The sequence below is a fragment of the Calonectris borealis genome, chromosome 9, assembly GCF_964195595.1.
Source record: "Calonectris borealis chromosome 9, bCalBor7.hap1.2, whole genome shotgun sequence".
NCBI lineage: Eukaryota > Metazoa > Chordata > Aves > Procellariiformes > Procellariidae > Calonectris > Calonectris borealis.
This window is the reverse complement of record NC_134320.1, coordinates 23874795-23885339: the sequence shown is the minus strand read 5'-3', so window position 1 is coordinate 23885339 and position 10545 is coordinate 23874795. Positions and strand designations below refer to the sequence as shown.

Below are 10545 nucleotides of genomic sequence, written 5' to 3'. Positions count from 1 at the left end.
GAAGTTTTCCTTTGGTAAAAGACTCCTTTGTGCACCAGCTTGCTTTATTCTGCTATTTCATCAGAGCTATTATATGCTGATTAGTTGCCTTGTGAAATAAGACACTCCTGCATGATGCCGTTTGACCTGATCTCCCCATTCCTGATGCTCGGTCTGGTACGTGTTTGAAGTTATTTGGTTCTTCCGTTTCATCCCAAGGTGGACCTAGGGACCTTTTTTTTTTTTTATAGTTTGTCTTTTCCTAAATTACAAACACTTTTTATGAGGGGTTGCAATGCAGCTGGTTGCATTGCAAAATTATTGTTCTTTAAAATAAAGGCGTTTGAAGTCTTGAAAACTTGAGGTCAGATTTTAAGTCTAAATAAATGCAAACTACTGAAAATCGTCATATCATTACCCTTTGAATAGCTGCCTTAATAATCACACACCAGTGTGCGGAAAAACACCGTTAACTTTCCTTGATCCCCTATAGAATTGAATACTGCTGATAATTCCATCTTTATAGATGGAATGTACCATGGACAATGAAATGTGTTGTTATTTAAAATAAAAATAAACTAGAGGGGAATAAACTCACGCATTAATTACAGTGGTTCAGTTTTGAGAGGATGTTTATGCTTTTCAGCTTGCTGGAGATAAGATCCAGCTACTGGTGGCCTTGTTGTCTGTAAAATGGCACAGAGAACAAGCGGCAGGCATTTTACTACCTCTTCATAAAATGCCAGCGAGCTTTGTAGGTATGCATTCCCTCCAATCTGTTTTCTTTTTTCATAACAGATTTTTAAAATCGCATGTATTTCTTCAAAATTGTTACGAAGAAGCCCGTCTGTTTGGATGCTTTCAAATCAATCTACTGTGTTTGCAATTAAACAGAGAAAGAATGCTTTCAGGTTTCAGTCGCTCTTCAGACGGATGTGATTTAACTAAACTAATGAACGCACATCAGACAAGACAAATTCCAGACTGTTTGTGCCTTGACCAACCATCTGTGCGCATACCTCCAGGTACTGCTCATGTCTCGAGAGCTTTTCTACATGAACAATTATTACCACTCCTTTTTGAATTCAAGTGGCAAGCCATGGCAAGAGTCTCTTGAAAGCAGCTATATTTACCGGTCTGCTTTCCAGTGAAAATATAATTGCGTTACGTATGTTTTAATTAATCTTAAATTTCAACGTGTGTTGTACAAAATACAATAGGAAAGCGGGGCTGTGTGTAAGCTCTTTAATCTCTTGCAGGCAAACACCGGCATCAACAGTAACATCAACAGAAACACTTCTCATTCGGAGCCTTCCTGGTGGGTCATGTACTCATTTTAAATTCTTAGTGTCTGAGTATGTGTGTGTACAAATAAGTCTGTGGGGGTGCGTATACATATTCTGTTTGCACATACTAGCATTTTTTTCCTAGTTATTTTCCTCTCTAGTTATTCTTGAGTTTGTTCAAAATACCACTGGAAAAAGCACCCATTTCGTCTGTATAATGATGAGCAGTGACATACCAGACTTTGATATGGTTCTCCAATTCCACACACAAACTCCTGGAAAATAGCAAATGGTTCCAAGAATATTTCTTTTTATGGAAGAAGAATAACGTGTGCTGCAGGTAATGGCTGCTGCGAATGCAAAAGGATTTTCTTACTCTCATTGCATTTCACTGTATTTCTTTCCAAAAGTGAGATTTCTTCTAGGAAGACTTGAGTCTTCCGTGTTTTCTGGGCATGTGTTTCTAAAGCTGTGTTTGACTTCTCAGTGGTGCTAAGTGGGACTCCCTCTCACATGAGCTCGTGATTCCATACATATTTTTTAACCATGGCAAAACCATTTTAAGCAACTCCTACTTCCTCTTGTCCCGGTTATAACAACACAAGTATTTGAGGGTCAATATAGTGCAGTGGATGGGGGAACCCGTCTGTGTTAGACCTAACTGCAGATGATGGTGGAGGATTTGGGCTGGTCGTGCTATTAGGATGTGGTTTGGAGGACGCAGGTCAGATATCACAAATACTTTCCTTCTGTGGTCAGAGAACTGCCAATTTCTGAACGTGCTCGTTGCAGAACCTGGTTTGCCCCAGGACAAGCCAGGGAAAATAGCTGGTAGGGGGGAGAAGCTGTCACCTTTTAAGTGACTGCTGGTCATTAGATCAGTGTTATCATCAAAAGACTTTGACTTTTGATGTCACACCTGAACTAGCTTTTCCCATCGTTGTAAATTACCAAGGAAGTTCCTGATGATTTGGATTACTTCTCTGATCAGTGCATCAACCGCTGTGCAAGAGATCACCCATTACATGCAGAATGGTAGAAGAGGGACTCATATAATACATACATATATATAAAAAATAATGGAAGAATGGAGGTCATATTAGACTATATAACCTGATATTTAAAAAAAAAGAATTAAAATATATGGTTCTGACACAAGCCTCTCCTCCTCTACCCAGCCTCAATGGGATGTGTTTTACGATTTTGAAGAATTAGTGGAGAAAATTTCTATTTCAAGAAAACTACTTTTTGTTGGGTGATAGATTCTGTCATCTTTGAAGCCACTCTCGATGGCTGAGTTGTCATTACAAGGAGTGCTTTAGGTTAATTTTCTTCAGGGGGTCTGGACATGTGTATACCATACATGCCAATACCGTGTAATTTCTGGGGTTTGTTATAAAGGCAGGATAGCTTATGGTTACTGATCATGACAATTAGACATTTGTCCTAAATTTAGGAAGGGAAGGTTGAGCACCAGCGCACCTCTGGCTTTCTCTGATGGCTGCCATTGCCGAGTAGTATTTCTCAGGCGGAAAGCAGTCTGAGAAATGGGTGGTCTGGTTCAGTGATGTGGCTGGTGGCCAGGAGGGGCTGTGGTCACAGCTGGTTTGGGAGGTGGCTGGGCCACAGATAAATTGCTCGTCATGCCTGAGGACAAATCTTGTAGAAAAATCTGAGGAGTTTTTGTTTGCTTGTTTATTAATCGCTGCATGCACTGTTTGGGCTTGTGTGTCTGTGTGTGCATGCACTGTCTGTGTATGAAATTGTAAGGGTGTTTTTTTTAGGCTGGAAAGAGAAAATTCTTCCTTTTAAAATTTTATACTGTGTGTGTTTCAAATGTGTTCTATAGTAACGCTAGGATTGAAGGTCATGTAGCTTCTCACTCTTTATGCAGTATGTTCTTTTTTAATCAGACGGAATAACCCTAAGTAAGCACTGCACGAGTGCAGATGTGCAATTAGTACTGGATTTTTGTTGTATATTAAATAAACCAGGATATACGGCTCTACTAGGTATCGGAAAGCTGTCTATCATCTTTGTAGTACAACTTTTGTAATTCCAGATGATTCTGATAAAAAGGCAGAACACTTTGTTCAGTAGCTTTTGATGGTCTGCTGCAGGGAAACAAAAATTGAGCCTTTGCAGAGAGCAGTCACAGGACTGAATATTCAGAACTCCTCTTACTTTTGCCAGCTTCTGTGAATTTGTCTGCCGTAGCTGGACGAGGTTCTTTGGCTTTGTAAAAGACAGAAGGTGGAAAAAATCACAAAAAGAAAAATGTTCTTGGCTTATAGCCCCATTAATAGCATGGGTAAAACCTTCTAGGAAAAGTAGAACTTGGGTATCTTGATGTGGTTCACACTGCTTTTGGAATTTCAGGAGAACTCTGACGTAAGCTGTTGGGTCATATTACTTCACCATACATGGACATTGGTTTTTAGATAGTTACACTTTGTTCTTCTGTGTGTTTTAATTGTCTCTCTAGTGCCATGTGCAACTAATTTATGTATTACTAATTCACATATTGAATTAATTTAAGGAAACAGAGTCATCTCGGTGATCAGTAGAAGACTGCAGTACCGAATTGAAAATCAGGTTTGTAACAGTAACTTGCAAACATCAAAAGGTTTGGAAGTTTGGTTTGGGGAGAGAAACATCAAACTTGGATGGTTATTTCTTCTTCCTTGCTCTACAGCAAGATGGGAAGCTGTGATTTCCCATATTCCTGGAGGTGACTAGACAGGGAGATGCAGCCTCTAGCTCCATCTTGGCGTTGCTGTGGTTCATCCCAGCCAAACCTACGGAATGTAGACGCACAGTAAATACCTTTTTTAAAATTTAAATGTAGTCAGCTTTCTAGACAAAACCCCAAATTTGAGTTAGTACCTGGAAAAAAAAGCTGTGGGTTAGTATTTGGCAGTTCATATTTTAGCTAAGGAAGAGTTCTCATATCCTGAAATGTGACCTAGCTCTTTGAGTCCTTGTCTGGTGTTTTCTTCCATCGATGTTCCTGAATTTACAGGAAAAAGAAAGTGCTTGTGTTCAGACCTCACCTTCTTTGTATTAATCAAGTTCGCTTATATGAGCATCCCCTGAGGTAGGGGAACGCGAGGTTTTTAAAAGGGGTGTGAGTACGTGGTGAATAAATCTGTTTTAAGTAGGATGGATGAGCAAATAAGCTATAAAAAAAGTGCGTGAAGCGTGTTTCCAAAGGTTTTGGCTTTGGTGTGAAGTCTGCCAGTCTCATGGTAGATGTTTTAACCTCATCTCATCTAACTCTGCATGTAGTACATCTAGGTGAAATACTGCTAAAAAAAATGCCTGTGGCCAGCTGTGCTTTGTAGCCAGTACTGTTGCTGGCATTACCTCTGGCAGGGTCGTACCAGACTTGACAAATAAAGGAAGCCCTTTTTATTTCTTTTTCTTTTTTTTTTTCCCTTTAAAGTGAGGCAAGTGTAGACATGGATGTAGTGACAAACCATTAATAAAGCAAAAGGAATGCAGCTGTAAAACTTAAATAATGACATGTAGCAAATAAATGTCAACATATTGGTTGTTGTGCCTGGAATGGAAATATTACTAGGAAAATATGTAGCTTCAAGCTATGGTCTGGCTTTTTTTCCTTAAGAAAATAGCATTGGCGTGACACTTAAAACTCTGTTAAAGCTGGGGCTTTCAGATTCGGACTAGATGAACGTGTCATTTATTTGCGGGAAGGGGGTATTGTTTTACACGGCTTTAAAATAGTTCCTATGAACATTGCATTCTTTTAAAATAATCTTTATTTATATATTAATATATATATGTATACACATACAAAGACTATAGATACATAACTACATGTATAATCAGTTGTACCTCAAACTACATTGGTTATTGACTGAATCAGTCTGTTTCCATTGAAAGCTGCTAACTCGTGTTCTCACTGGTGTTCGGTATTAGGCTTTTTCAGTCCTTTTCTTAATCCCAGGCATTTAAGAAATGGTTCAAAAACTCATGTTTTCTTCTTCCTCATAATTTTAAAGAAACAAACAAACCCCCCAAAAACCCAGATCATACTGCCTCACTCCTTCCCCTCCACCCTCAAAATTCAACACCTACGAATATTGGTTGTGGACTTGGATCTTTCTCAAAACGAAAACCTGAGACTGTGAAGTCATGAGAAGCAAAAGGGTTTAGGAAGAAGCTCCAAATATTGCAGAACTTCAAGGGGAAAATGTGTTGAGCAAAGCTTTCGGACAGATTTCTGTAGCCCATGTAACAGTTGGGTCAGAGCTTTGAACGACTAAGCCAGGGAGGCTTTGGTCACCGATAGACCCGTGCCGTACCAGAGAGGGGCTACAGGAATGTTTAGCAAGTGTCCTTATTCCTTACTCCGTGGGTGGATGCACTGCAGGGCAGATTATTCAGGGTAGTGGTGACAGTAGGACTCAAACACTGCCAGACTCTGGGACAAAGCAGCTGATGCAGGCAGGAGATGGGGCTTGAAATCCGGCTGTGGATGACAACTGTGTCTCTGTTTATATCTCAGTGAAGTGATGATTAGAAAAGTGGTGTTTTCACGCAGATAAGAACATTGGAAAGAGCTGTGAGAGTCGTGCTAAATTTGGTACTGAGTTAAATTAAAATGCTGGTCTTGAGATGTATGGCTGGAGGTAACAGGGCTAAGTTTGCACATCTGAAAAACAAATGCACCTTTAGTCCTCCAAGTACTACTTAGATGTGAAGGGGGCCCGTGTGATAAGAATGAAAGGATAGATGTGATTCAGTCTGTGTGGGCACCGCCATCGCTTTTAAATCACACAAGTGGTCCTCTTCAGGAGCTGGAGTATCAGCTCCTGGCCAGGCTGATGTTTGTGATCATCAAATTGCTCTGCAGGTGATGGGATTGCGACGAGCTCTGGAAGAGGTTGATGAAAATGAAGAGACTGTATTTCAACTAAACTATCAGTTTAGCTGTTAAACTAAAAAATAAACAAACAAACAAAACACCGAACAAACAACAACAACAAAAAAACCCCAAAACCAAAAACCTAAATTTGAAGCCTAGCAGCACCTGGGGGCAGACCAGGTACAGGGGTGTTAAGTGTGCAGCATCCGTGGAACCACATGCTCTAATGCTGGTGAGGTTGGCTCAGCCCTTCGTCCCCTCCAGAGCAGATGAATTAAACTCCTTGTTTATGCCTCTGTAGTCAAGTGCTCCGTGTAAATACTAGATCCCACAACACTTTCCTCTTGAGCGGGGATTTCCCTGTTGCTCTTTGCCAAAAATTCCCCTCTCTATACTGGTGGTCTTCTGCTAGCTGTTTATTTGGCTGTTATCAGCCACCTAAGTCACAGTATATTTTTTTTTTCCTAACCTGAATTTGTGATGTATGTGAAAATAATCAGGAGGACTTTGGGATTCTCTGGCAGGAGAGGTACTAAGGAGGCTGCCTGGTCAGCACTGGACCTGTAAGGTTGCTTTGCTTAGGACTTCTTGTGCAGAAGTCTAGGTAAGCTATGTGATTAGGTCATCCATCTTATTCGCTAAAGAACTGGATTATGTAAAACAGTATGGTGGTACCCTTAATGCTGAATTAAGACTTGTTTTTACAAAGTAATCTCCCCATGGTTTTGGTGATGCTTACATATCACATCAATGAGCTGTGAAGGGGGAGGGTGTGCTGGAAGTGATATGTGATTCTTCAGAAATCCTTAAGTGAGATCATCTTCTGTTGTCCTCCGTATAGCGCAAGGTGTTCAGAGCGTGGGGATGTGCTGTCCTTCCGGCTCCAGCAGAAACCTTAATCCTCTGGATCATGATGAAGTAGAAGTCAGGTGCCTGCTCTTTGTGTTATAGGTGGCAGTTTGCCTGTTTACAGGGCCCTAGAAAGAAAATAAAGGTGTTTGGCTTTGAACTGTGGCTGTCAAGTGAACTCATGTAACAACCACATGGATGCTGTAGTTCCAAGAGCTGTGGTAGCAAGCAGGATGCTGATTTTTAGGAACAGAGCAAATCTCCCTCAAAGTGTCTCGGAACTTGCCTATTTCAGCGGTGCAGTGGGGGCTGGGGATTATAATTGTGGGAAAGAGTGGAAATCTGGCTAGCTGGTTTTTGGAAGTTTTGCCTAGAAACTTTTCATGTTCTTGATCTAGCAGTTAAAACCTCCGCTCAGTGCCTCAAGTTCCCGTATGCATCCTGTTACAAAAGCAGGTGTCCTGCTTAGGTCGCTACCTTTAATGGCAAAATCCACGTGGATGTCGGTGACCTTCTAAAGTACAAGTGGGTTTTCCAGGGTCTTTAACTGATGCTTCTCTTGCAGGAAACCCGTTGAGGAAAATTCTCCATGAATGTACGTCACAATGATGATGACCGACCAAATTCCGCTGGAGCTGCCACCGTTGCTGAACGGGGAGGTAGCCATGATGCCTCACATCGTGAATGGCGATGGATCACAGCAGGTCAGTGATTTTTCAGAAAATGGCTGGTTTAAATAAACTATTTCTGGGCCACCAAGCGATTTTGAAAATGGGGAAGATGGTTTTCCCCAGCACTAGGGAGGGCAGACTATTTCCTGGAAGGCAGAAATCTGCCCTTACACGGGAAAGATGTTAAAAGCAGTGCTTTAAGTGTACCATTAAATTTAATGTGATTATTTGCATGTGTGTTCATTGAAGTTAAAATAATGGGATTGAAATAATGGCTATAAATGCTACATATTTGAGGGCTTTGCAGAAAGTTTGTCTCATGATTTACTTGTGCTAGCTGTTGTCCAGACATCTTGCTATTATCTGTGATGAGATTTTAAGAACTTACAACAAAAATGTTGAGATTGTAAAACAGGGAAAGAAGGAGAGAAATGGAGAATTGAAGACAAGAGTCCTGTGATGTCTGCTATTCTTTGCTTACCTAAATGTACTGATCCCAGTCCTATGTATTATCCTGTACTTCATTATAAGAAACAGAAGTGAATTTTGAGTGGGCTTTTGAAGAAAGGCAAGTTTATAGTTGCTTTCATATTTTTCTGGGAGAAATTCTATAATAAGCTTGATCAGAAGTAGGTAGAATGATTATAAGACCATAACGATGCCTTCATGTCAGGATACAGCCTGGAGGTTCAAGCTGATAGTTGGTAGGTTCCCAAACCTGTCATCTTGGGTTAATCTTTCTCTTTGTAGAACACTTACCCTAGCAATTTTTCTGTGTTACTCAATTCGGTTCCCTCCTGATTTGAGACGTATCAGCAAAGTATTTTAACCAGGTAGAAATAAGCTGTCCTTCATGAATCAATATAAAATGTCATTCTGTTACTTCTCATTCCCTTGATCATTTGTTCCTCCCTCCAAGCTGTGTTTTGAGCTACACCAACCTCGAGAAGAAGAATAATTTCCGCTTTTCTTGTAAGCTTCTAAGTCTGTCTGCTTATCTGGGTTCTCATTATGATACGCATTTTCATTGCTGTGATTTTTTTTTTTTTTTAAAGTCATCTCTGCACAGTGTGCTTCAACTTGAAAAAATAGAAAAGAAAGCTTTTAATGGCTCTATTTACCAAGTCCAATATTAATATGCTTAAGTGAAGGAATAATCTTACTGATACTGGATAGGATAATTGTTCTTTAAATATGCCCTTTCCTCCTTGCTGGAAACCATTTATCAGGTTAGACTGTCCAGTGGGTCCTTCTGTATTACAGAAAGAATAAACGAAGTCTTCTGAGCCCTCCTTTGAGATGGGGCTCTAAGTCAATCTTTGAATTTCCCCATCAGTGATGATTCAGCAGCCTTGCTTGGCGGATGCCTCCATTGCCTTTAAACTAGCTTCCCATCGGATGTTCTGGAGTAAAAAGAATTGCTGACGTACTGGAAGTGCATTACTTGCTTTTGCTGTGCTATGACTCAGCAGAACAGTTCTGGGCCAGGTTCCTTTTCTGCCTCAATGTTTGTTGGATAATGCTTGCAGACCTCATCATCGCATCTCTTTAAGTACTTGTAGTTGGAATACCAGTTTTCTGTGAGAAAACTGTTTTCTTTTTTCGGCCTCTAGTCTGGATGTGCCCTCGTATGTTGCAAAGCTTAGCTGCCTTTATGCTTTATCATTTTCATCCTATTCCTGAAGCTTTAGTTGATGTCTTCACTTTTTGAAAGTACAGTTCTAAAATGGAATGAAATTGGAATAAATGCTTTGTTTGATCTTTGCATATAGTAGCAGCAAATGGACTACATTAATTGTCCTTAACATGATTTGTTATGTAATGTAGAAGCAAACATTACGTGTTTGTTCAAAGAGATTTATCTTAGTTACTTGTAAGGCAGGAACAGCCTTCAGATTAGATTCACGTAAGAATGACTTCCCTAGGAAAGATGGTTTACATTACTCCATAAATAGGTGCTAGTTTTATAAGGACACGTGCTTTTCCAGGGTGTAACTGCAGTCTCTATTGGAAGCTGGCGGTGAGGAAGCATCATAGCTGAGCTGGTGGGAGGCGAGGTGTGTGGAGTTTTCCAGACTGCAGCGTGGCCAGCACGCGGATCGGTGCCTCCTGCTTTGGGGCTGACAGTGCTTGCTTCTGGTGAGGTGCTCTGGGTGCACTTGCCGTTGCTCGCCCTTATGTGTTACTGGGTATGGGAAGCCTCAGCCGTGCTCGCATGGTAGAGCTGTGCTATAGGCCGTACCTGGAAAAGCTGAGCTTTAGAGAAAAGGCTTTTCTCGAAAGACCGGTTCTTACGTATGTAGAAAAGAGCAGACTGGAGCTGGTAAAACACCTTAGCTTTTACCAGCAGCCAGATGGAGAGTGATGCAAAAGGCAGTTCTGCCAGTGAACAGTCCTGTATTGTAAGACAATTGCATGGGAACATTCAATTGTTTTATCTTCCTGGGAATAAGAGCGGCAGAGCTGTACAGGGCAGAGCTAGGAATGTCTGCTTGACAGTAATCCCTCTTCTCTAGACTACCCAAAATGGCATTTCTAGCACTGGCTTTTTTTTTTTTTAAAGTTTCCCACACTTAATTTCCACTACTGCTGACTGTATTTAATGCTTTCATGTCCCTTCCAGAGCTGCTGCTTACTCTTTCTGCTTCTAATCCACTTGTAACTCCTGTGGGGATTTGGGGAGCGATAATTAACCTTTTGGTCCAAGAATTTCAATAGTTTCCTGTAGGTACTCCACTGCAAGCTCTAAAAAGCTTGGAGTATGAAGTGGAGGGGCAGCTAGCTGTGCCATAGCACGCCTGTACGGAATGCTGGGCGATTTAGTTTGGGAAGTTTTATTTTGGCTTGGTTCGCTCTCTGCGCCTGCAAT

General features: G+C 40.9%; 1 protein-coding gene across 1 annotated transcript in view; it reads left to right on the top strand.

Annotated features, from left to right (window-relative positions):
- The first annotated feature begins 7582 nt into the window (after window positions 1-7582).
- The window catches only part of FNDC3B (fibronectin type III domain containing 3B), a 171561-nt gene continuing 168598 nt past the window's right edge, over window positions 7583-10545 (top strand). The window contains exon 1 of the mRNA XM_075157388.1: window positions 7583-7709. Within this exon, the coding sequence (XP_075013489.1) occupies window positions 7599-7709 (111 nt within the window). The 5' untranslated portion in view covers window positions 7583-7598. The remainder of the gene's footprint in view (window positions 7710-10545) is intronic.